The sequence below is a fragment of the Colobus angolensis genome, unplaced genomic scaffold (genome assembly GCF_000951035.1).
Source record: "Colobus angolensis palliatus isolate OR3802 unplaced genomic scaffold, Cang.pa_1.0 Scaffold103, whole genome shotgun sequence".
Classification (NCBI taxonomy): Eukaryota; Metazoa; Chordata; class Mammalia; order Primates; family Cercopithecidae; genus Colobus; species Colobus angolensis.
Window position 1 is genome coordinate 6,575,508 of NW_012111253.1, and position 26,283 is coordinate 6,601,790.

The 26,283-nt window shown below is 39.2% G+C and overlaps 2 protein-coding genes across 10 annotated transcripts in view; one reads left to right on the plus strand and one right to left on the minus strand.

The window, feature by feature from the left end:
* CASK (calcium/calmodulin-dependent serine protein kinase (MAGUK family)) overlaps positions 1-26,283 on the minus strand; it is a 428,292-nt gene that overhangs the window by 153,673 nt on the left and 248,336 nt on the right. The window lies entirely within an intron of this gene.
* On the plus strand, positions 12,705-21,015 carry GPR34 (G protein-coupled receptor 34). Of its 6 annotated transcripts, none has more exons than XM_011942457.1 (4): positions 12,745-12,816; positions 13,474-13,566; positions 14,101-14,216; positions 19,292-21,015. In XM_011942457.1, exon 4 carries the CDS (start codon positions 19,371-19,373, stop codon positions 20,514-20,516), a length of 1,146 nt encoding a protein of 381 aa, XP_011797847.1. In that variant the 5' UTR covers positions 12,745-12,816; positions 13,474-13,566; positions 14,101-14,216; positions 19,292-19,370; the 3' UTR covers positions 20,517-21,015. The 6 variants fall into 6 exon arrangements, with proteins under 6 accessions (XP_011797823.1, XP_011797840.1, XP_011797847.1 ...); XM_011942467.1 differs by lacking the exon at positions 14,101-14,216 and adding an exon at positions 16,352-16,480 and having other exon boundaries at positions 12,793-12,816; XM_011942433.1 differs by lacking the exon at positions 14,101-14,216 and having other exon boundaries at positions 12,705-12,816.

A 26,283-nucleotide genomic window follows, 5' to 3' on the forward strand; every position in this document is an offset into this window, starting at 1 on the left:
TTGCAGTGAGCCAAGATTGCGCCACTGCACTCCAGCCTGGGTGACAGAGCGAGACTCCGTCTCAAAAAAAAAAAAAAAAGAATTTGGTTTCAGGTTGGGTGTGGTGGCTCACACCTGTAATCCTAGCACTTTGGGAAGCCAAGGCAGGAAGACTGCTTGAGCCCAGGAGTTTCAGACCAGCCTGGGCAACATGGCAAAACCCCATCTCTATTTTATAAAAAAGGAAAAAAAAAAAAGAAAAAGAATTTGGTTTCATACATATTGAGTGTGAGATTTTATAAGATGAGATTAAGGGGAGTCTGGGATTAGAGGTGTAAATTTGGGAATCAACAGTACATAGATGATATTTACAGCCAAGGTAATGAATGAAATTGCTTAGGAAGTCATAGAGAAGAGTCAGAGGATTGAGTCCTGATGCACACCAATATTTGAAGGGTCAGAAGATGAAAAAATCTAGAAAAGAAAACAAGGTCTAGACAGCGAAGCAGGAGGAAACTCAGTTTGGTATCCTGAAATCAAGCGAAGAAACTTTTTCAAGTAGGAATGATTAGTAGTAATCAATGTTACTAAGGTCATTTAAAATGAGAACTGAGAACTGACCATTAGATTTGGCAATTTGGAAGTCACTGGTAACCTTGATAAGAGTAGTTTTGGTGGCATGATGGAGGCAAAAATCCCCACTGGACTAGGTTCAGGAGAGAATGGGAGGAGATAATGTAGCGACAGTAAATACAGATTATCTTTCACAGTCTTCCTGTAGTAAAAATGGAGAAATGGGATGTAGAAGAAAGTGTGAAGCTGAGGATGCCTCTTTTTAACATTTACAAATGGAGAAAATAGATTAATAAACTTCCATGTATCTATCACCCAGCTTTGGCAATTATTGACATTCTTTCAGCTCCTCCCCTGGCCTGCTGGTATGTATGGGCAGCTTGCCCATCTCCAGGCAAAAATAAAACAAAAATAAACAAACGAAAAACCCCAAAACAAAGACATTCTTTCATATTTGCTTCTCCTATCCCCAACTGTTTACTTTTTGTCCCCAGAAGTATTTTAACATAAATGTAATTTAACCTGTTAATAGTTCAGTATGTCTAACACATGACTTAAAAATAACCATAATATCGGGCCGGGCGCAGTGGCTCACACCTGTAATCCCAGCACTTTGGGTGGCTGAGGCAGGCGGATCACGAGGTCAGGAGATCAAGACCATCCTGGCTAACACAGTGAAACCCTGTCTCTACAAAAAATACAAAAAACTAGCCGGGCGAGGTGGCGGGCGCCTGTAGTCCCAGCTACTTGGGAGGCTGAGGCAGGAGAATGGTGTGACCCTGGGAGGTGGAGCTTGCAGTGAGCCGAGATCGTGTCACTGCACTCCAGCCTGGGCGACAGAGTGAGACTCCATCTCAAAAAAAAAAAAAAAAACAAAAACCAAAAACCCATAATATCATTATTAAGTCCAAAAAAATGAGCAATACTTCTTTAGTATCATCTAATACCCAGTCCACATTCGGTTTTCCTTGACTGTCTCAAAAGTGTCTTTTCTCTAACAGTAACTTGAAGGAGTAGAAGAGACTAAAAAAAGAAGAAAAGTCTTATTACGGTTGGTTAGTTCTAGACAGGCTCCAAGGTCTATACATTGCATTTGATGACTATGTCTTGTGAGTGTCTCTTACTCTGTAACAGATCCCCTTCCTTATGCTTTTTTTTTTCAATGTTCATGCCATTGATTTGTTAAGATACTGGGTAATTTTTCCTGTGGAATCCCCCACAATCTGTACTTGGCTAATGGTACCCACATGGTATTATTTAATGTTCTTTACTCTCCTGTATTTTCTGTAAATTTGTAGTTAGATCTAGAATCTTGATTAGATTCAAATTCAATTTTAGTTTTATGCACTAATACTTCATAGGTGATATATCTACTGTATTGCATCAGGAAGAACACAGAACCTGGCTATCCTACTTTCAGTGACAGGATTGAGCAGTGGGTTTAGGTGTTGCCTGCCTGGCCCATCATTATAAGATTCACCATCAACTTTTCACTCAATGATATCAGTGGATGTTGATGCCTAGACCCATAATTAGAGGTTCCAAGATGGAGGTTTTCTTCAACATTTTGTTATGAAAACTATCAAACATATAGAAAATAGAAAGCATTATATTGTAAAGAGTCACCTAGATTCTACAATTAAATATTGTTACATTTGCTTTATCAAATGTCTATCTCTTTATCCTTCTATCCATCTTACTTTTTACTACACCTTAGCACACATATCATTGAAATGTAATATTTGTTTAAAATTATGCCTCTGCTTAAAAAAAAAAAAATAGCCAGGTTTGGTGGCGTGCACCTGTGGTCCCAGTAAGTTGGGAGGCTGAGGAAGGAGGATCACTGGAGCCAGGAAGCTTAAGATTGCAGTGAACCGCAGTTGTGCCACTGCACCCCTGCCTGGGTGACAGCAAGACCCTGTCTCTTAAAACTTCTATAAAAAGTTAAAAAAAAGTAAAGTTATGTTTAAGGTAAAAAATGTATATACTGTGAAGTGTACCATTAGGGTTTTGATAAACTGCATACATTTGTGTAACCCAAATCCCTAAAAAAATTCATTATCCCACAAACCTCCCTCTCTTTTGATTGAATCCCCTTCCCATTCAATCTCTGCTGCCATCTTCCCCAGTGCAAACCACTACTCTGATATTTTTTCACCATAGGTTTGTTTTGCCTATATTAGAACTTGATAGACACAAAACCATAAGTATGTATTCTTTGATGTAAGGCTTCTATCATTCAGCATGTTCTGAGATTCATCCACTTTGTTGTGATCAGTAGTTCATTTCTTTTTACTATTGCATAAGTATTCCATTGTATGAATATATCAGTTTGTCCATTCTCCTGTTGACAGACATTTGGGCTATTTCTAGTTTTTGGATATTATGAATAAAGCTGTTATAATTTATTTCCAGAATACCAAGTTAGTTTCTAGGCAACCTCCAAAGGTGACTGATGAGGTTTTTTCTTTTTTTCTTTTATGAACGTATAGATTTTTATATATTTAATGTGTTTTAATCAATTGCTGCCCTTACAAATTTCTGTGCTCAAATTGTCCCATTTTAGGCCAGTGGGAGCCCTTTTAAGTCAGTTCTTTTGTATTTTTGTAAGACTCCAGGAGTCTGATAACTTCCTTGCTTTCAGTCACAAGAGGATGTTCCAGGCTTGTCACGTCCATTTCTTGCCCAGATCTGGAATCAGCCATTTCTCTTAAGTAGCCCTGTTTCTTTTTAGTGCGAAAAAGGATTTAAATCCATGATGTGGGCTGGGCGCGGTGGCTCGTGCCTATAATCCCAGCACTTTGGGAGGCCAAGGCGGGTGGATAACTTGAGGTCAGGAGTTCAAGACCAGGGCGGCCTTGTCCCTACTAAAAATACAAAAATTAGCTAGGCGTGGTGGCACACGCCTGTAATTCCAGCTACTTGAGAGGCTGAGGCAGTAGCTTCACTTGAACTCAGTGAGCTAAGATTACACCACTGCACTACAGCCTGGGTGACAGAGCAAGATCTTGTCCTCCCTCAACAACAACAAAAAAATTAGCTGGGTGCAGTGGATCATGCCTGTAATCCCAGCACTTTGGGAGGCCGAGGTGGGTGGATCACGAGGGCAAGAAATCGAGACCATCCTGGCCAACATGGTGAAACCCTGTCTCTACTAAAAATACAAAAATTAGCTGGCGTGGTGGCATGCACCTGTAGTCCCAGCTACTTGGGAGGCCGAGGCAGGAGAATCACTTGAACCCTGGGAGGCGGAGGTTGCAGTGAGCCAAGATTGCGCCACTGCACTCCAGCCTGGTGACAGAGTGAGACTCTGTCTCAAAAAAATAATAAAAATAAAAATAAAATAAAAAATATAAATAAATTCGTGATGTGGGTACTAGGCATACTATTTTTACTGGGTTATTATTACTTTGGCTTTTCAGTGGACAGTGCTGAAAAAGAATGCATTTTTTTTAGGAGAAAAATAAACCATGCCGGGTGCGGTGGCTCACGTCTGTAATCTCAGCAATTTGGGAGGCTGAGGTGGGAGGATCACCTGAGGTTGGGAGTTCGAGACCAGCCTGACCAACACGGAGAAACCCCGTCTCTACTAAAAAAACAAAATTAGCTGCGTGCGGTGGTGCATGCCTGTAATCCCAGCTACTTCAGGAGGCTGAGGCAGGAGAATTGCTTGAATCCGGGAGGCGGAGGTTGTGGTGAGCCAAGATCATGCCATTGTACTCTAGCTTGGGCAACAAGAGTGAAACTCTGTCTCAATATATAAATAAATAAATAAATAAACAAACAAACCACAAGTTCATACTGGTATTTCTTCCTATTCAATTATAGCGTTTTTACTTTAATTCTTTGATTTGGCAAGTACAGTTGACCATTGAACATGGGTTTGAACTGTGTGGGTCCACTTATACATGGATTGTTTTCAATAAAATACATTGAAAATTTTTTTTTGAGATTCGTAACAATTTGAAAAAAACTAGTGGACCAACCATGTTGCCTAGAACTATTTTAAAAATTAAGAAAAAGGTGAAGGATGACTTCTGGAATAAAAAATTAAGAAAAAGCTGTATCATAAATGCATAAAATATATTTAGATACTAATTATTTAGTACCATAAAAAGGTACACAAATCTATTATAAAGAGTTAAAATGTATCAAAGCTTACACCTACACAGACTGTAAATGGTGCCATTCACAGTCAAGAGAAATGTGAACAAACGCAAAGATGCAGTATTAAATCATAACCATAAAATTAACTGTAGTACACATTATGCTACTGTAATAATTTCACAGCTCCCTCCTATTGCTGTTGCAGTGAGCTCAAGTCTTGCGAGTATTCACCTAATATGGTGTGTGATGCCACTTATCTCTGCTTGAGCAGTTCATATCTCCAATAAATTGCATATCACAGTAAAAGTGATCTCACAGTTCTCATATTATTTTCATTGTGTTTACTGCAATACCCTAAACCACAGGATCCATACAAAGTGCCACTGGTGATGCTAGAAGTGCTCCTAAGAAACAGAGGAAAGTCATGACATTACAAGAAAAGGTAGGCTGCTGCTGAGGTCAGGAGTTCGAGACCAGCCTGGCCAACATGGTGAAACCTCATCTCTACTAGAAGTATAAAAATTAGCCAGGCATGGTGGCAGGCGCCTGTAAATCCCAGCTACTCAGTAGGCTGAGGTGGGAGAACTGCTTGAACCTGGGAGGTGGAGGTTGCAGTGAGCTGAGATCGCGCCACTGCACTCCAGCCTGGGTGATAAGAGTGAGACTCCATCTCAAAAAAAAAAAAAAGAAAGCTGAATTGCTTGATATGTACTGTAGACTGAGGTCTGCAACTGCAATTGGCTGCCATCTCAAGATAAATGAATCCAATATAAGGACCATTGTAATATATAAAAAAAAAAAAAAAAAGGAAATTCATGAAGCTGCTCCTGCAGCTACACCAGTAAGTGCTAAAATCTTGCACTTTTTGTGAAATACCTTTTTAAGTAGTACTGAAAATGCAGCTTTTATGTGGGTGCAGGACTAATATAAGAAAGGTATATCTATAGATTCTAACATAATTTGAGAAAAAGCGAAATGGCAACTTAAAGCAAAAAGAAGGTGAAGGGGTCAGGTGTGGTGGCTCATGCCTATAATCCCAGTACTTTGGGAGGCTGCGGTGGGCAGATTACTTGAGTCGAGGACTTTGAGACCAGCATCGGCAGCATGGCGAAACCTTATCTCTACTAAAAATACAAAAATTAGCCCAGCATGGTAGCGCGTGCCTGTAGTTCCAGCTACTCAGGAGGCTGAGGCGGGAAAACTGCTTAAACCCAAGAGGCTGACACTGCACTCTAGCCTGGGCGACAGAACGAGACTGTCTCAGGGAAGAAAAAAAAAAAAAAGGATCTAAAAGCTGGAGAATGCAATGATGGCAAAAGACGGTTTGATAAATTTTTTTTTTTTTTTTTTTTTTTTTTTTTTTTAAAGAGACAGGGGCTCACTGTCACCCAGGCTGGAGTGCAGTGGTGCAATCATAGCTTACTGTAGCCTTGAACTCCTGGGCTCAAGCGATCCTCCTGCCTCAGTCACCAGAGAAGCTGGCACTACAGGTGTGTGCCACCATGCCTGGCTAATTACAAACTTTTTTTTTTCTTTGGGTAGAGTGTCTCATTATGTTGCCCAGGGTCATCTCAAACTCCTGGCCTCAAGTGAGGCAGATAGGCTGACTCTACTGTTTTGCGCAAATGCAGCTGGAATTATATCAGGACTATGCTTATTAGAGTTAGCGTATCCCTTCCTGCCTTAAATCTTGGTGCTTGCTTCTGTTCCTTATTAATGGATGTCTTTTGTGGCATTTTTTTCCCCCAGAATAGGGCACTTTTCATCCATATTAACAGCCTGTTCAGGCAGATATTGTTCCTCTTCAATAATTTTCTGAATGGCATCTGAGAACTCATCTGCTGCCTCTTTGTTGACAAAAACTGATCCTCCTGTTATGTTGACATTATTTAATTTTAATTTATTTTCACAGGTGAGGGTCTCACCCTGTTGCCCAGGCTGGAGCACGGTGGCTATTCACAGGCACAATCCCACTACTGATCAGCGAGTTTTGACCTGCTCCGCTGACAACCTGGGCCAACTCCTCCTTAAGCAAGTTGGTGGTACCCCCCTCCTGGGAGATCATATTGATGCCAAACTTCATGTGGACACCTGATTGGGAATAATGCACCACATCCCAGAACTCCTGGGCTCAAGCGAACCTCCTGCCTCAGATTCCTGAGTAGCTGGGACTACAGGCATGTGCCACTGCATCCTGACATCTTGACTTTTTTTTCTTTTGAGACGGAGTTTTGCTCTGTCGCCCAGGCTGGAGTGCAGTGGCGCGATCTCGGCTCACTGCAAGCTCCGCCTTCCGGGTTTACGCCATTCTCCTGCCTCAGTCACCCGAGTAGCTGGGACTACAGGCGCCCGCCACCATGCCTGGCTAATTTTTTTGTATTTTTTGTAGAGACGGGATTTCACCGTGTTAGCCAGGATGGTCTCGATCTCCTGGCCTCATGATCCTCCCGCCTCGGCTTCCAAAGTGCTGGGATGACAGGCTTGAGCCACCACGCCTGGCCCGACATCTTGACATTTTTAAAGCCAAACCTCTTTCTATAATTATCAAACCAGCTGGGAGTGGTGGCTCATGCCTATGATCCCAGTGCTTTGGAAGGTCGAGGTGGGAGGATCACTTGAGGCTCCCTTGATGCATATAACACAAAATATGTGTTAATCAACTATGTTATTGGTAAGGCTTCCAGGAGTAGTTAAGTTTTGGGGGAGTCAAAAGTTATGCATGGATTTTCAACTGTGCGGGGATCAGTACCCCTAACCCCCATGTTGTTCAAGGGTCAACTGTAATCTTGGTACCTAATGACACTAACATAATTACTCATTTGCTTTGTGCTTCAGAATGTGTGTGTGTGTGTGTGAGTTTTAAAATAATAGTAATACCTACATTATCAATAACACCACCACTGAATGCTGTTTAAGATTTTGTGGTTCTTTTTGTCCTTAAGATACATCCCACTAGGTATGCCCGGTCAAAATACCCTTTTACTACTGAGTAAAGTAAGAATCCATGAGTCTATGCTGATGTAAATAAATAAACAAGTAAATGAATGGGGAAAGAGGAAAAGTTTTAAGTAGAAAATCAAATTAGAAGAAATGCTGGAATCTGGCAGTTTTCATTATCATAACTGATTCAGGTAAGAATCATCAAGGATGCTAACTTGTGGGTGAAAGTTTGAAGAGTGGTAAGATATTTATGTAATCTCTAAATATCTCCCTACAGGATACTTATTAATTACAAATGGGAAACTAGTAATTTTACAGGGGAGAAACCCAGCAGAAACTAGCAAAGTTAACACTGCTTCTAATGGGACTGATTGATAGCATGTGCTTCCTGATATGATGCATTGAGAACTTGGCAACACTGCTGTGGTATTCCTGCCAAAGTACATAACCAAATCTAATCATGAAGGAACACTGGGCAAACCCAAAGAGGGACATTCTAGAAAGTAACTGGCCTATATTCTTCAAATACAGTTGCAGGTTAAAGTGATTAAAGGAGACTGAAAGGATAGATCTTGTTTTTAATACACATATATTTTTGAGACAGGGTCTCACTCTGTCACCCAGGCTGGAGTGCAGTGGTATGATCTCTGCTCACTGCAACCTCCACCTCCTGAGTTCAAGCGATTCTCGTGCCTCGACCTCCCAAGTAGCTGGGGTTACAGGAGCGTGCCACCATGCCAGACTAATTTTTTTGCATTTTTGGTAGAGACAGTGGTTTGGTATGTTGGCCAGGCTGGTCTCGAACTCCTGGCCTCAAGTGATCTGCCTGCCTCATCCTCCTAAAGTGCTGCGATTACAGGTGTGAGCCACTGTGCCCAGTTTGTTCTGATTTGTTATAAAGGATAACTAGGACAACCGATGAAACTGAAACAAGGACTGTAGAATACATAATTATATTAGGTCAATATAAATGATCTGATTTTGATAACTGTACTGCAGCTATGTAAAAGAATTCCTTATTTTTAGGAAATACGTAAATGGATAAGAGTGAGAGATTGAGAAGGATTAAACAAATGAAAAAAAAATGTTAACATAGAGAATCTGAGTAAAAGGTATCTAGAATCCGCGTACTTGTTCTCATAACTTTTCTATAAGTCTAAAATTATGTAAAAACAAAACAAAAACCCCTACTCTATTTTAAAGTTACTAAAAATAACTCCTTGTGGTTATGCTTTCACTTTGCAGTAGAGCAAGGTTCTTTTGTTTTCATTAGATTTTGCCTTAATTTGGTGTTTTAATTATATAAAACACGTACATACGTTCTAAAGTACAAACTGTAAAACATACTATTCAGAGAGGTCTAGCTTTTGCACTCTTTCCCCACTCCCAATCTTTTCTTCACCAGTGGTAACTATTTTTATTAGTTTTCAGTTTATCCTTCAATTTTTCAAAAATAAGAAAATACGCACAAATATTCAAAATTTCCACATAACAATATATTCTATAGGTAATTCCATTGCAGTACCTAGAGCTTTTTTGTGGGGGTTTAACAATTTTTAATTTTATTTATTTTGAGACAGGGTCTCACTCTGTCGCCCAGGCTGGAGTGCAGTGGCACGATCATGGCTCACTGCAGCCTCCAACTCCTGGGGCTTAAGCCACCCTCTTGCCTCAGTCTCCTGAGTAGCTGGGACTACAGGTACGTGCCACCACACCCGGCTGATTTTTGTGGTTTTTTGTAAAGACAAGGTTTCGCCATGTTGCCCAGGCTAGTCTCGAACTCCTGAGCTCAAGGGATCTGCCCACCTCAGCTGGCCAAAGTGCTGGGATTACAAGCATGAAGCACTGTGCCCGGCTTTTGTTTCTTAAAGAGAGACATTTGTATATACTAGCAGAGGTGGACACTGGAAGACAATAAAGTTCTCTTCCGAGCGCTTCTATTTTCTTGGTGAAATAAAAAGTGGTCACCAGGTGGGAGTGAGGAAGGAGGGGGGTTCCTGGCAGTCTGAGAAGAGTACAGGTATGAAAAAGTATTTTCAAGGAATAGGAGAATGAACTGATTAAACAATGGTCCTCAAACCTTAGCATCAGAATCACACAGGTTGCTGAGCCCCATCCCCAGAATTTCTGGCTCACAGGTCTGGGATGAGGTCAGGAACATGCATTTTTTTCTTTTTTGTTTTTTGAGATAGAGTCTCGAACTGTCACCCAGGCTAGAGTGCAACGGTGCGATCTCAGCTCACTGCAATTTCTGCCTCCCAGGTTCAAGCGATTCTCCTGCCTCAGCCTCCTGAGTAACTGGGATTACAGGTGCGTGCCACCACACCCGGCTAATGTTTGTATTTTTAGTAGAGACGGGGTTGCACCATGTTGGCCAGGCTGGTCTTGAACTCCTGACATGAAGTGACCTGCCCACCTCGGCCTCCCAAAGTGTTGGGATTACAGGCGTGAGCCACTACACTCAGCCTTTTTTTTTTTTCTTTTTTTTTTTTTCAGGGACAAGGTTTTGCTATGCTGCCCAGGCTAGACTCAAACTCTTAGGCTCAAGTGCTCCTCCCATCTCAGCCTTCCAAGTAGCTGGAACTACAGGCGTGCGCCACCATGCCCAGCTAAGAACATACATTTCTAACAAGCTTCTGAGTGATGTTGATGCAACTCGTTTGGGACCTGTTTTGAGAACCACTGGACTAAGGAAATACACCAGGATTGTTGGCAGCCCATGGGCCCACTTGAGGTTTATAGTCATGAATTTGAAGCAAGACCAATCAGCATCTTTGAGTGTTTGTATCCAGCAGTCTTCATTTTAGGCCTGGAATAGGTGGTGAGCTGAATTTAACCGGGGTTGGGATTTAAAGAGAACGGTGATATCAGTAATAGGTGGCACCAAACAAGCGTATACATTTATTCTTTTCTACTTCTATCTTTATATAAATAAATACCTTACAATCTCAACAAGAGAAAGAGGAAGCGTGAAGGGAAAAGGACATATCAAAAATGAGCTAAGAACACAGAGACAAACCAGAAAGTCCAGAATGAACAGGAAAAGGCGTATATAAAGAAATAACTAGAAAAAGATTATACTCAAATCTGGTGGTAGCTGTGTTGACTCACATTGAGGAGAAAATGTGGTCACAATATGAGGAAACTGAAGATTAAAACAATTAGTATTTTGAAAAGGGTTGGCTTAGGTGTAGGAAAATAATATAGAAAAAAATATATTCATACTAGATTATATGAAATAGAATGCACATAGGTAAATGCCTATTTAGTCATTAAAAAATTCCTGATAGGATCTTGAAGAGATATATGCATACTCATGTTCACTGCAGCATTATTCACATTAATCAAGAGGTGGAAGCAACCAAAAACTCCATCAACAGGTGAACGCATAAGGAAAATGTGGTGCATATACAGTGGAATATAATGCAGTTTGACAAAAGAAGGAAATCCTATAACATGCTGCAACACAGATGAACCTCGAGGATATGACACTAAGTGAAATAAACCTGTCACAAAAGGACAAACACTGTGTGATTCCACTCATATGAAGTATCCAAAATAGTCAAAATCAATGAAACACAAATCATGATTGTCAAGGGCAGTGGAAGAGGAGAGAAATAGTTTAGTGGTAAAGGGTTTTAGTTGTGCAAGATGAAAAACTTCTAGAAACTGTTGCAAAACAATGTGAATATGCTTAACACTATTGAATTGTACACTTAAAAATGGTTAAGATGGGGCTGGGCATGATGACTCATGCCTGTAATCACAGCACTTTGGGAGGCTGATGTGGGTGGATCACTCGAGGTCAGGAGTTCGAGACTAGCCTGACCAACATGGCAAAACCCCCATCTCTATTAAAAATACAAAAATTAGCCAGGGATAGTGGTGCATGTCTGTAATCCCAGCTACTCAGGAGGCTGAGGCAGAAGAATAGCTTGAACCCTGGAGGCAGAGGTTGCAGTGAGCTGAGATCGTGCCACTGTACTCCAGCCTGGGCGACAAGAGCGAAACTCTGTCTCAAAAAAAAAAAAAAAAAAAGGTTAAGATGGTAAATCTAATGTTACATATTGTACCACAATAAAAGAAAATCCTGCCAGACCAATACAGTAACCACCTTCCTTCTCAGAGGTTCTGAGGGGAAGTAAGAGCTACAAAACATTTTTATTCTAGCAATTTAAAAATATCCTGTCCCATATATCATATTTACAACAAACAAAAAGCTCTGGAGAATATCATGTTCAGAAGAGTATATCCAGAAATAATTAGAATGTTAGATACAGCCCAATGAGTCAAGTATTTAGTGTAAACAAAGCCGCAGGACAACACTTATGGGGAGAATGAAAACTAACTCTTCTTCATTTCAAATGGCAACAAAAAAAGGGAAATAACACTAAACTGCACGGTCAGCAGTTACATAGATGGACAGATAGTGGTTAAATTTTGGACTAGCATCAAAACCAAAACTGCAGAATCCCATCATTATTTTGCTTAAAATACAGGTGATGTTTTAATTTGCTTGGGAGAGTTTATCATAGTGATAAAAAGGGGAGAACACCATCAGAAATCTCATATAGTCCTAATAACACAAGATTGTTTTAGCAAAGGTCTTAAAGGAATACATGGAAATATGCTAAAATAATGTACAAATGAAGTAAAACTTAAAAAAGAGTAAAGTAATTCATCATTAATATTATTATAATTCAATAAAGGAATGCCACTTTATCTGAATAACTTAATTTCTAAAACAAACCCAAAAAGAAACAGAAATTCAGTGCTTGTGCTTTGAAAGTCCATATAGCATATTATGTATCATTTCTTATAAAAAATAGAAAATACATATTTCTGCTTAGAATTTATAAAGCTTTTAAATTTTGGGTGGGGGAGGAAAACTTTCCACAATTATCAAGTTGGAAGGTATTCATAAAGAAGATATAAATAATTTCCTAAAGTTCAGTGTTGGTTGAGCTTAAAGTTGTTCCATGGTAGCAGGGCTTTTTAATATTTTCAAAAGGAATCTGCGAGTTGTCATAATGAAAAAAGAAAAAAAAAAAAGGGGGGGAAAAAACCCTACCACCACATGTGAACATAAAAAAGAAGAGAACCCCAACCAATTGCACCACGACCGGATGGAAGAGCCCAGCTGACACAACCAAGACGAGTCTCAGTGTCTAGGGAAGCTTGGGGTTCAGCTCCTTTTACTTCAGGCGAACCTGAACTGTGAGTATTGATTTCTGCTCTATAAATGAACCTTTATTTCAGCTAAAATTTGATTATCTGAACATTCAAAGTGAAACGTGATTCATGGTGATAAAGCTACTGTAATGTCAGCAGTTCTTTGCTTTTAGAACTACTGAGTAAATTGCTTGAATGACGCCTCTGCCTTGATTTCAAATGAGACTGCCTTTTTAGTTATTTTAAGTACTTTAAGACATTCAAGGTATTTAAGCTCCTACTGTCAATATAGTCACATTGTTGATACTGCATTTGGATACTGCCATCAAGATTTGCAGATCTACTTGCATGAATTAAAAGTTATTTTCATATGCAATACATTTTATTTCTAATGTATTATAAATTATAACTTATTGACTTTATTAAGTTATGCTGTCTCCCTATTTTCTATTACTGTCTTTTCTTTATTATATTATTACTACTTTATAGTATTACCAAACCATATAACATTTAAGTTTGGTGTTTCAGAAGTAAATAAGGTGAATATTAGATAAGAGAGAAAGCGAAATATGCTTTAGTTCAAATAATAATTTTTAAAAATGTGTTTTTTATGGACACAGTTAAATTTGTAACAAAACCTAACACATTACTAATAGTATTATTTCTAAAGTAATATGTTTTCAATTTTCATTTTGCATACAGCAGTTAATGCAATTTTGAAGCATGCCCTGAATAGATTCAGTCATTATCAAGTCAAACTAAAAACGGTGAAAGGTTGCGACTATTACCAAATAGGTATGTATTTCAACATAGCAATGTGATATTTTCACAAACATACCCAAACTGCATTTTAAAAGCTTCTGCTCATCTGGAGTCACAGTGGAATCTGTTGGGTCCTGCCCTCTGGGTCCAGTACTCCTACATGAGCCAGTTGAAAAAAAAACTGCAGGAGTAGGTGGTGGTGCAAGGGTACAATGCGCTAAACTATGTTTTTGAACTTGTGAACAGGATTTGCCACGTAACATTTAAAAAACATTATCCACTATTACAAAACTATTGTGACCACTTCAATATAGCACATGGGTCACAAGCAATGTCCACTGGGAAATTAATCCCCTATGTAAACACAGTGGTTTGTTTCTTATCTTCACAAGCAATTCTTAACATATCAAACAAGTAAATTTAAAAGTATCAATAAATAGCCTTATATAGTGAATGACATTGTAATGTACCAACCAACTTCAAAAGAGAAAAAAAAAACCAGTCACCAAGTTTAAAACAGAATCTAATTGTGATTTTTAATTAAAAATATTTTTTTTTTTGAGACAGACTCTTGTTCTGTTGCCCAGGCTAGAGTGCAGTGGCATGCACAGCTCACTGCAGCCTCTGTCTCCTGGGTTCAAGCAATTCTCCAGCCTCAGCCTGCGGAGTAGCTGGGACTACAGGTGCGTGCCACCACGCCCTGCTAAATTTTTTTTTTTTTTGGTATTGTTAGTAGAGGCAGGGTTTCGCTATGTTGGGCAGGCTGGTCTCGAATTCCTGGCCTCCAGTGATTTGCCTGCCTCGGCCTCCCAAAGTGCTGGGATTACAGGCATGAGCCACTGCGCCAAGCCAATTTTTTAAAAAAAATATTCTTTTTAAATTTTTTTGAGACAAGGTCTTACTCTGTCACCCAGACTGAAGCACAGTGGAGTGATCTCGGATCACTGCAACCTCTGCTTCCCAGGCTCAAGTGATCCTCCCACCTCAGGCTCTTGAGTAGCTGGGACTACAGGTACACGTCACCATACCCAGCTAATTTTTATATTTTTTGTAGAGACAGGGTTTCACCATCTTGCCCAGGCTGGTCTAGAACTCCTGAACTCAGGTGATCCTCCTGCTTCAGCCTCCCAAAGTGCTGGGATCACAGGCATGAATCATGGTGCCCAGCTGTCAATTTGTGAATCAATAATTGTGTGCTAGCTGTCTAAAACATGGTTGTAAATGATGGCCACTATTATAATGTAAACAAATGCATTGGCTTTGCTTTATTCTCTTTAAACTGAAGACTAAAGCAAAACCAGAAACGCTCATTGACAGACCGTCCAACTATTACTTATTTTACTTGCAGATTAGAGCTGAGGCAAATGGTTTCAGGATATGTGCTTTGTGCTAACAGCTTTCTGGAGACATCCTGATTATGGCTATCGGGTCTAGAAGTAAGTTTAAAAAGATATGCTCTGTGGGTAGTGGCAATCATTCTGATGAACGATTTGTGATTCTGTAAACTCTAGATTTACTTCCTTATAATAATGGACATAGCAAATAAGAAGATTAACACCCTTTCCAAAAAAGTAAAGCTAGATGGCATAATCTGTTCTTAAACTTGTTAAAGTGTATGTTAAAGGAATCATGTCAAAATACTGCTGATAGAACTCAATATTAATCAAGAAAATGCTGATCCTATGTGAAAAGGAGTGAGGTTTGGTGAAAAGCATCATGGGCTCTAAAAGTCAGATCTGAGTCCCACCTTGGGCACTGTCATTTAAGAATAGGGTGGCTTGCCAGGTGCTGTGGCTCATGCCTGTAATCCCAGCACTTTAGGAGGCAGAGGTGGGCGGATCATGAGGTCAGGAGTTCAAGACCAGCCTGGCCAACACAGTGAAACTCCGTCTCTACTAAAAATACAAAAATTAGCTGGGTGTGGTGGCACATGCCTGTAGTCCCAGCTACTTGGGAGGCTGAGGCAGGAGAATTGCTTGAACCCAGGAGGCGGAGGTTGCAGTGAGCTGAGACCAAGCCATTTGCACTCCAGCCTGGGTGACAGAGTGAGACTCCATCTTAAAAAAAAAAAAGAGTTGTGTGGCCAAGAGTAAAGATCATAACCTCTTGAACTTTCTTTCTTTCTTCCTTTATTTTTTTATTTTAGAGACAGGTTCTTGCTATGTTGCCTTGGCTGGCAGGCTGGTCTTGAACTCCTGGTCTCAAGTGATCCCCCAGCCTCAGCCTCCCAAAGTGTTGGGATTACAGGCGTGAGCCACTGTACCTGGTTAACCTCTTGATCTTTCATTCCCTCTTTTGTGATACCTACCTCACAGAGTATTGCAAGGATTATGCAAAGGAAGTAACATAAATGTGTTTAACACAATGTCTGGTACACAGAAAGTACTAAATAAATATTAGTTAATGGTTTGGCCATCTAGCTTAAGGGTTCAATTCTGACTGCACATTAAAATCCCCTGAGAAGCTTTTAAAGGAAACCAGTGCCTGAAACCCATTCCAGACCAATTAAATCAGAGTATCTGGGGAAGGAGCCAAGCACTGGTATCTTTAAAAAGCCCTCAAAAGGATTCTAATATGTAGCCAGGATTGAGAACCACTTATAATCCCTTCTACAAAGAATCCAATTGGTGGTAGTCTCAAAAATCTCCAGTGGTAAGATCCTTATATTGCCTCCCAAGAGAGATCATTTCATTAGAAAAAAATGATTTCCTTAAAAGGAGGCAACATCTGTCTCTGCAATTTCTATCATTGGTTCTTGTTTTGCTTTGCGAAGACACGTATAACAAAGTGAAACCCTTTTCTCTATGGCTTTGTAAAGCATTCTCATTTTCAAGGTAAGGTGCTTATTTCCTTCAATTTGCTTCTGTGACATGATTTGAGTTCTTCTCTCCATTTTGTCCATGGCCTTTTCTAAGTGTGCTGCTGTGGATCAAACACTACATTAAAGGTGAGATCCTACCAGCTTGGGACGGAAGCAGTTTAGTAGTAACAATTTTCATTTCAGACACCACATATCTAACTAAAGACGGGTTTTTCGTTGCCACCACACTACGCTACTGATAGAGCAATTGCAATTGTGTTTGTTAATGCAGCTAAAGTTCTTCCTGTACTTGTACAGCTGCTTTTAATATCCACATGTAGAGCTTCCTATGTATTTCTAATAAATTCCCTCTTTGATTTAGTATTATTTATTGTGCTAAGCATTAGGTACAGAGAGCCAAACAAAATTGATTTGGTTCTTAATCCTAATGGAACTTAAAATCTAGCATGAGAGAAGAAAAAAAATCCAAAATAACTACTTACAGGTGAGTTTTTCATGTCATTTCAGCTACTTGAGCTCTCAAAATCACATCACTTCCTGTGCCTCAATTCCCTGAACCTATGAGAGCTCCCTAGATAACCACACAATATAGGTGGTCCCTCTACAGACACCCATTTCCTGGTAATGCAGGTTGCATTATCAGTTTCATTTTTGGCAGCCTGACATTCTTTCTAGATTGCCCTTTCCTTTTAGAATCTTAGATCACAGGCTGGGCATGGTGGCTTACACCTGTAATCCCAGCACTTTGGGAGGCCGAAGCGGGAGGATCACCTGAGGTCAGGAGTTCAAGACCAGCCTGGCCAACATGGTGAAACCCCATCTCTACTAAAAATACAAAAATTAGCCGGGCATGGTGGTGGGTGCCTGTAATCCCAGCTACTCAGGAGGCTGAGGCAGGAGAATCGCTTGAACCCAGGAGGCGGAGGTTGCAGTGAGCTGAGATCGCGCTATTGCACTCTAGCCTAGGTGACAAGAGCAAAACTCTGTCTCAAAACAAAACACATCAAATCAAACAAACAAAAAAACCAGAATCTAAGATCACAAGAAACATGCCTATATCTTTCTATAAACTTTCTGAAATTTGTCTCCCTGCAGTTGAGACACATGACAGACTAGACTCAGTCCTTCCCCGCTCCCTTCCTTTCTCCCTCCACTTTCCTGAATTCTGGAAACAGGCTCTTACCAGGGATTACATAACTTCCTCTTCACCAGCCAGTTCCTCTTCTGTGGAATCAATGCTCCCCAACTTTACAACATTTTAAACCTTAATGTTACCCTCTACCAAAATGCTTTGTTCTTAATCAAATTATGGGTGGAGCTTTAAGAAAGGCTATTTTTCTCTGTGTATAAGATCAAATCAGGGACTTAATTTATGTAATTTAAATCCACTTTGCATGGTAGCAGTCAGGGTTTGAATGTCCACTCCTCTAGAATGTTTACTAATAGGGTCTCTGTCTTATTCACCTTCCTTTCCCACAGAGTACTTAGCCAAGTGTGAGATATTTACTAAAATGAGATTAATCAAGAGGTGTTTATTAAAGCTAACTTTTATTAGGCAATCACTATGTGCCAGGATTAAGTTCTTCTTATGCATTTTTCATTTTCACAAATGAGAAAACTAAGGCATAGAAAAGATTAAGTTATTTGCCCTTGGTCACAAGTTAGTTGGGTCTGATTTTGAAAACCTTGCTCTGGGCATCTTTATGTTAACCCTGCTAAGTGGCTGCTGTAGAGAAATAGGGCAGTCACTCTAAGAGAGAAATGTGATTAGACCTCCAGAAACGCTTTCTTTACTTGTTGTGACCAGCTCTCAGACTAAGCTCTTCACAGCAGTCATTGGGCCAATAATAAGTAGCTTTGCAAATATTCTCTGCTGCCACAAACGAGTAGAATTCAAACATTATCTCTTTGAAGGTTCTAGCAAGTCTCAAATTATTGAACCCAGGGCACATTTAAGCTTTGGTCAGGTTACTTTCAAAATCTTGGATTGCACATGCTGTTTCCCATCTACGTTATCACTCTATGCTTCTAGGTTAGGAGTGGCTAACTAGCAGCTGCCAGCTGACTTGGTTTTGTTTGGTTACTTTTTTCTCCTGTCCACTGATACAAGAGTCTGTGTAACCTTGCAGGTGCTATGTTCTCTTAGTCTATTATGTTAATTGCATGCCCTAAGATCCCTACCTTGGTCTTAGGCTGAAAAGAAATTTAGGATCCTCTTCTTTATTCCCACTTATAGAATGAGACCGCCACAGTAAGTCACATGCCATGTAGCAATACATGTCAAAATGAATGAATGCCACATACGAGGGAAAAAGTCAAGGCAGAAAGTGGTTCTGAAGCTGGGCAGGGCCAGCAGTGGGCCCAGCTCTCTTATGGCTGTGCAGACCTTTAGAGAAACTGATGCTCATCTTTGAGAAATATGAGCTGTCATTTCTCTTTACTACCATCTCTATTCCCATAAGAACTTCCCTAAGAGAAGATGATTTCATAAATTGAGTTGTTTTAATATAATACATGAAACAGACCTTGAATGTAGGCCATGGCCACAGGAAAGGTTAGAGCATGAAACTCCATGAGATACCACACTATGTGCTGCTTGTTTAATGATACACTAATATTACTAGATGAAGTAGGATAAAAGTAAAGTTTCTCACAATGTCTGAAAATAAATCATTTATTACTTACACTGTCTTTTTTTTTTTTTTTTTTTTTTAAAGAGATGGGGTCTTGTTCTATTGCCGAGGCTGGAGTGCAGTGGCACAATTATAGCTCACTACAGCCTTAAACTACTGGATTCAAGCAATCCTCCTGCTGTAGCCTCCAGAGTAGCTAGGACCATAGGCGTGTGCTGGGAGGCCCAGCCTATTATTTACACTTTTAGTTAAAGTAACTGTTATTAAAATAGCAAATGACTCAATGTTTGGCATTCTGTTGTAGGAAAAATCTGAAGACATGAGAACTACACATGAGGAATATGTCATTTAGCACTTTCACTTTTTGATCTCCACAGAAGACAATGAGAAGTCACACCATAACCATGACGACAACTTCAGTCAGCAGCTGGCCTTACTCCTCCCACAGAATGAGCTTTATAACCAGTCATAGCGACCAACCGCCACAAAACTTCTCAGGAACACCAAATGTTACTACCTGTCCCATGGATGAAAAATTGCTATCTACTGTGTTAACAACATCTTACTCTGTTATTTTCATTGTGGGACTGGTTGGGAACATAATCGCCCTCTATGTATTTCTGGGTATTCACCGCAAAAGAAATTCCATTCAAATTTATCTACTTAATGTAGCCATTGCAGACCTCCTACTCATCTTCTGCCTCCCTTTCCGAATAATGTATCACATTAACCAAAACAAGTGGACACTAGGTGTGATTCTGTGCAAGGTTGTGGGAACACTATTTTATATGAACATGTACATTAGCATTATTTTGCTTGGATTCATCAGTTTGGATCGCTATATAAAAATTAATCGGTCTATACAGCAACGGAAGGCAATAACAACCAAACAAAGTATTTATGTCTGTTGTATAGTATGGATGCTTGCTGTTGGTGGATTCCTAACTATGATTATTTTAACACTTAAGAAAGGGGGGCATAATTCCACAATGTGTTTCCATTATAGAGATAAGCATAATGCAAAAGGAGAAGCCATTTTTAACTTCATTCTTGTGGTAATGTTCTGGCTAATTTTCTTACTAATAATCCTTTCATATATTAAGATTGGGAAGAATCTATTGAGGATTTCTAAAAGGAGGTCAAAATTTCCTAATTCTGGTAAATATGCCACTACAGCCCGGAACTCCTTTATTGTACTTATCATTTTTACTATATGTTTTGTTCCCTATCATGCCTTTCGATTCATCTACATTTCTTCACAGCTAAATGTATCGTCTTGCTACTGGAAAGAAATTGTTCACAAAACCAATGAGATCATGCTGGTTCTCTCATCTTTCAATAGTTGCTTAGATCCAGTCATGTATTTCCTGATGTCCAGTAACATTCGCAAAATAATGTGCCAACTTCTTTTTAGACGATTTCAAGGTGAACCAAGTAGGAGTGAAAGCACTTCAGAATTTAAACCAGGATACTCCCTGCATGATACATCTGTGGCAGCGAAAATACAGTCTAGTTCTAAAAGTACTTGAGGTAAACATACTAAAATGAATTATATAATACAGCCTCTTAATTCTTTGAAGAACTAAAAAAATTAGGAAACAAAGTTCTAGCATTTACAAAAGTCAGATCTCAAAGCTCTGCTTGTAACTGTGATATTTCATTTGCTTAACTGTAAACCATTTCAAGGTACTATCTTTTAAATCTCTATGTAAAATCTTCTCAAAATACATTTTTAAGCTAATACTCTTAACATAGATTATGAAGTTAGGTGAAATTTATGACTTTAACAGCAAAATAATTAAAGTGCCATCATTTCTCATGTCACTAAAGTAGTTATTAAAATCAAGCACTTGATACTAATTTAAAGTGTGTTTAAAAGTAAATGATTTGGGAACTGACAATGTATCAGAAAATATATGTTCATTTATCATTTTAAAATCTTGTATAATTTGCCACTGTGTTCATTTATGCCTAAATCTCTATAATAGATGAGAAGATAATTAATAAAATCCTAATTAAAAAATGAGATCACCCACTATCTATCACTGCTTAGATAAAAAGGGAAAGAATTTAAATACTGTATAGTAAAAATTAACAGATAAGCTAACAATTCAAAAGCCTAGCAATAGGTCTTAAAACCACACCTTACTTAAAACAGGTTTATAAACAATAGGGTCATTTCAGACACACTTTGGTACAGTAACATTGAACATGCATATTCTGTGATCCAGCAAGTCATCTACAAGGTATACATCTTACAGAATCACTCAGATATGTACACAAGAAACATGTAATGATGCTCAGTGAACTACCATTCATAATATGAAACAACTGGAAATAAGTACATATCAGCAAAGGCATGGAGAAGTGAACTGGTTTACTCACAAAATGGAATATGATATAGCACTGCAATGAAATGAACTACTTTCACATGCATCAACACGAGTATATCTCAAATACAATGTTGAGTAAAAAAACCCCACAAAATTGCAAAAGGGTATGTACTGCACGAAATCATTTACGTAAAATATAAAAACATAAAACAATACCACATTCTTTTTTTTTTTGAGACAGAGTTTTGTTCTTATTGCCCAGGCTGGAGTGCAGTGGCACGATCTTGGCTCACTGTAACCTCCACCTCCCAGGTTCAAGCAATTCTCCTGTCTCAGCCCCCCGAGTAGCTGGGACTACAGGTACCCGCCACCACACCCAGCTAATTTTTTGTATTTTTAGTAGAGACGGCGTTTCATCATGTTGGCCAGGCTGGTATCGAACTCCTGACCTCAGGGTGATCCGCTCGCCTCGGCCTCCCAAAGTGCAGGGATTATAGGCGTGAGCCACCACGCCTGGTAGAAAACAATACCACATTCTTACGGATCAATACATATACAATAAAGATACAAAACATGTACGGTAATATATACAAGATATACACCAACTTAAAGTTAATGGTTATATCTGCAGAAATTTGAAGCAAATATGGCAAAATGTTAATGTCTTAAATCTAGGTAGTAGGTACGTGATTATATTATTTTTGGTAAATTTCTGGGTATTTGAAATACTTTACAACAATAAAATCTGTAAATTAGAATTAAAAGGAGCAAACTCTGCAATTTTCATGCACGTTCAAAAATAACAGGACAGTAAGCTCTAAAATAAAGCGGTCTTAGTCTTGTTCGTCATTGCCTCCCTGGAGCTTAGTACATTTCTTGGCTATAGGAGATCAATATACACTTGTTGAATAATTAACAAGAATGGACAGATGAATAAGATAGGGAGAAAGGGAAGGAAGGAGTGCTTACAAGAAAAAAAGTTGGGTGTAATTAGCTTTTTTCCTAGTCCATTTGAATACAGCTGTATAGAACACCATACAGTTGCAATCTAGGGGGTGTCATTAGGCAAACATCCTTGAAAGTTTGGCCAACATTTGTCCAGTTCTTTGGTCATACACAGAACCTGAATATTATTGACTGAATACGTAGAAGCCTCTTAGAACAAACTCTAAGGACTCATCTGTGGCGGGCGCCTGTAGTCCCAGCTACACGGGAGGCTGAGGCAGGAGAATGGCGTAAACTTGGGAGGCGGAGCTTGCAGTGAGCTGAGATCCGACCACTGCACTCCAGCCCAGGCGACAGAGCAAGACTCCGTCTCTCAAAAAAAAAAAAAAAAAAATTTATAGTCAGAATACTTCTTAAAACTGAAGGTAGGCCATTGGCTGAGAAATCAATGTGAATGAGTATGAAAATTTTGATCAGAACTGAGTTTTTTTTAATGAGATTTGTCTTGCACACAGTGCTCAGTTAACTATATATAGATATATTTTTTGAGATGGAGTCTCGCTCTGTTGCCTAGGTTGGAGTACAGTGGCGTGATCTTAGCTCACTGCAACCTATGCCTCCCGGGTTCAAGCGATTCTCCTGCTTCAGCCTCCTGGGTAGCTAGGATTACAGGTACCCATCACCATGCCTAGTTAAGTTTTGCATTTTTAGTAGGGACGGGGTTTCATCATGTTGGCCAGGCTGGTCTCGAACTCCTGACCTCAGGTGATCCACCCACCTCGGCCTCCCAAAGTGCTGGGATTACAGGCATGAGCCACTGCGCCAGGCCAGTTAACTAATTTCAGTAAGTGCCCATAATTAATTGAATAAAGAGTAAGTCAAAGCAAAAGTATATTTTAAAAATAAGTAATATTTGAGGATAAATACTGAAATTTGCAGAAAAATTAGAGGGTCAGAAAAAGGTGACAAAATTAGTTACTTTGCCCTGACAATGTTAACACATACCATCTAAATGAAATTTAGCATTTGTTTGTATGGTTTTAAGTTATGAAAACTTCTATTTTCCTTCACGTCGTCAAATTTAAAATTTTATTTTACATTACTAGTAAACATCTTACATATCTCATTGTATACAGTTTGATGAAATTATATTATCAATGATTATCACTTTTAAGGAACATTAAAATGAATATAAATACACTCATAGTTCTAGAAGCTGTCTCATTATACTAGATAAGATGATTACTATAAAGCTCTGCACAATGGCATTCTTAAGAAAGTTTTAAAGTATACTCAATTAATTCTTGCTATATTATTTGCAATAAAATACATTTTGATATAAATCAATCTATTTATAACAGGTTGCTTACTGAGAGAAATCTGATAACATGCCTTAGAGTAACCTGAATCCTGAGAAGGTTTCTAAATTTTTAGAAAAAATATGCTACTGACTTACCAAAGTTAAGGCTACTTATGATATTCAATCTTTTATTTCTTACTGAGCCATTAGTATTTGTAAGCAGGAAACAGTTCCTACCTCTCCTAACCCAAGGTTTAGTTTTAGAAGTATACAGAAAAAGGAAATTCAGAAGTATATACATATTTTTATCTTGCAAAGACCTTCAGAACAGGTTTCTAAATAACATCTCATATATGCAAAACCAAACACGGGCAAAATGAATTGTCTGGCTGTCAGAGTGAGACCTCAGCGTTGAATATTGCTGTTAGTTTTAGAGCCAGGTTTGATGGTGGTTGAATTTCTAAGATTAGGTCAGTAGAAAAAGACAATTCTCTTCCAGTACAGTTTTATTTTCAACTTTAAAAAATGGATTATTTATTCCTGCTGCCATAAAAGTATAGGTAATATAACTATTTGAACAAAAGCCTTACTGAAAGTTATCCCACAAGAGAAAAGCAATATGAAAACAGTTCTCTCAACAAGCAGCCTGGATGCTGCAGTAACATGTTAATGGGCTAATTATTTTTTATGTTTTCAAAATATAATACTTTATCAGATATTAAAATATATTCTTATCCTTCGGTAAGGATAACACTGGGGAGCAGACACAAGGATAAATCTGTGGAACTGAATACACATGTGTAAGCAGATCCTAGATGATATGATGATATATGAGAAAAGTACAAAATAGGTATATGACTTTTTTTTTTTTGAGACAGGGTCTCTGTCACTCAGGTTGGAGTGTAGTGGTGCGATCTCAGCTCACTGCAATCTCTGCCTCCTGGGTTCAAGCAATTCTCCTGCCTCAGCCTTTGGAGTAGCTGGGATTACAGGTGTGTGCCACCAAGCCTGGCTAATTTTTGTATTTTTAGTAGAGACAGGGTTTTGCCATGTTGGCCAGGCTGGTCTGGAACTCTTGACCTCAGGTAATCCGCCCGCCTTTGCCTTCCAAAGTGCTGGGATTACAGGCGTGAGCCAACGTGCCACACTGAGATCGCACCACTGCACTCCAGCCTGGGTGACAGAGTGAGACTCCATCTTAAAAAAAAAAAAGAGTTGTGTGGCCAAGAGTAAAGATCATAACCTCTTGAACTTTCTTTCTTTCTTCCTTTATTTTTTTATTTTAGAGACAGGTTCTTGCTATGTTGCCTTGGCTGGCAGGCTGGTCTTGAACTCCTGGTCTCAAGTGATCCCCCAGCCTCAGCCTCCCAAAGTGTTGGGATTACAGGCGTGAGCCACTGTACCTGGTTAACCTCTTGATCTTTCATTCCCTCTTTTGTGATACCTACCTCACAGAGTATTGCAAGGATTATGCAAAGGAAGTAACATAAATGTGTTTAACACAATGTCTGGTACACAGAAAGTACTAAATAAATATTAGTTAATGGTTTGGCCATCTAGCTTAAGGGTTCAATTCTGACTGCACATTAAAATCCCCTGAGAAGCTTTTAAAGGAAACCAGTGCCTGAAACCCATTCCAGACCAATTAAATCAGAGTATCTGGGGAAGGAGCCAAGCACTGGTATCTTTAAAAAGCCCTCAAAAGGATTCTAATATGTAGCCAGGATTGAGAACCACTTATAATCCCTTCTACAAAGAATCCAATTGGTGGTAGTCTCAAAAATCTCCAGTGGTAAGATCCTTATATTGCCTCCCAAGAGAGATCATTTCATTAGAAAAAAATGATTTCCTTAAAAGGAGGCAACATCTGTCTCTGCAATTTCTATCATTGGTTCTTGTTTTGCTTTGCGAAGACACGTATAACAAAGTGAAACCCTTTTCTCTATGGCTTTGTAAAGCATTCTCATTTTCAAGGTAAGGTGCTTATTTCCTTCAATTTGCTTCTGTGACATGATTTGAGTTCTTCTCTCCATTTTGTCCATGGCCTTTTCTAAGTGTGCTGCTGTGGATCAAACACTACATTAAAGGTGAGATCCTACCAGCTTGGGACGGAAGCAGTTTAGTAGTAACAATTTTCATTTCAGACACCACATATCTAACTAAAGACGGGTTTTTCGTTGCCACCACACTACGCTACTGATAGAGCAATTGCAATTGTGTTTGTTAATGCAGCTAAAGTTCTTCCTGTACTTGTACAGCTGCTTTTAATATCCACATGTAGAGCTTCCTATGTATTTCTAATAAATTCCCTCTTTGATTTAGTATTATTTATTGTGCTAAGCATTAGGTACAGAGAGCCAAACAAAATTGATTTGGTTCTTAATCCTAATGGAACTTAAAATCTAGCATGAGAGAAGAAAAAAAATCCAAAATAACTACTTACAGGTGAGTTTTTCATGTCATTTCAGCTACTTGAGCTCTCAAAATCACATCACTTCCTGTGCCTCAATTCCCTGAACCTATGAGAGCTCCCTAGATAACCACACAATATAGGTGGTCCCTCTACAGACACCCATTTCCTGGTAATGCAGGTTGCATTATCAGTTTCATTTTTGGCAGCCTGACATTCTTTCTAGATTGCCCTTTCCTTTTAGAATCTTAGATCACAGGCTGGGCATGGTGGCTTACACCTGTAATCCCAGCACTTTGGGAGGCCGA

Coding starts and splice junctions, on each gene's coding strand:
- GPR34 (XM_011942433.1), top strand. CDS start 19,371: ATGAGAAGTCACACCATAACCATGACGACAACTTCAGTCAGCAGCTGG.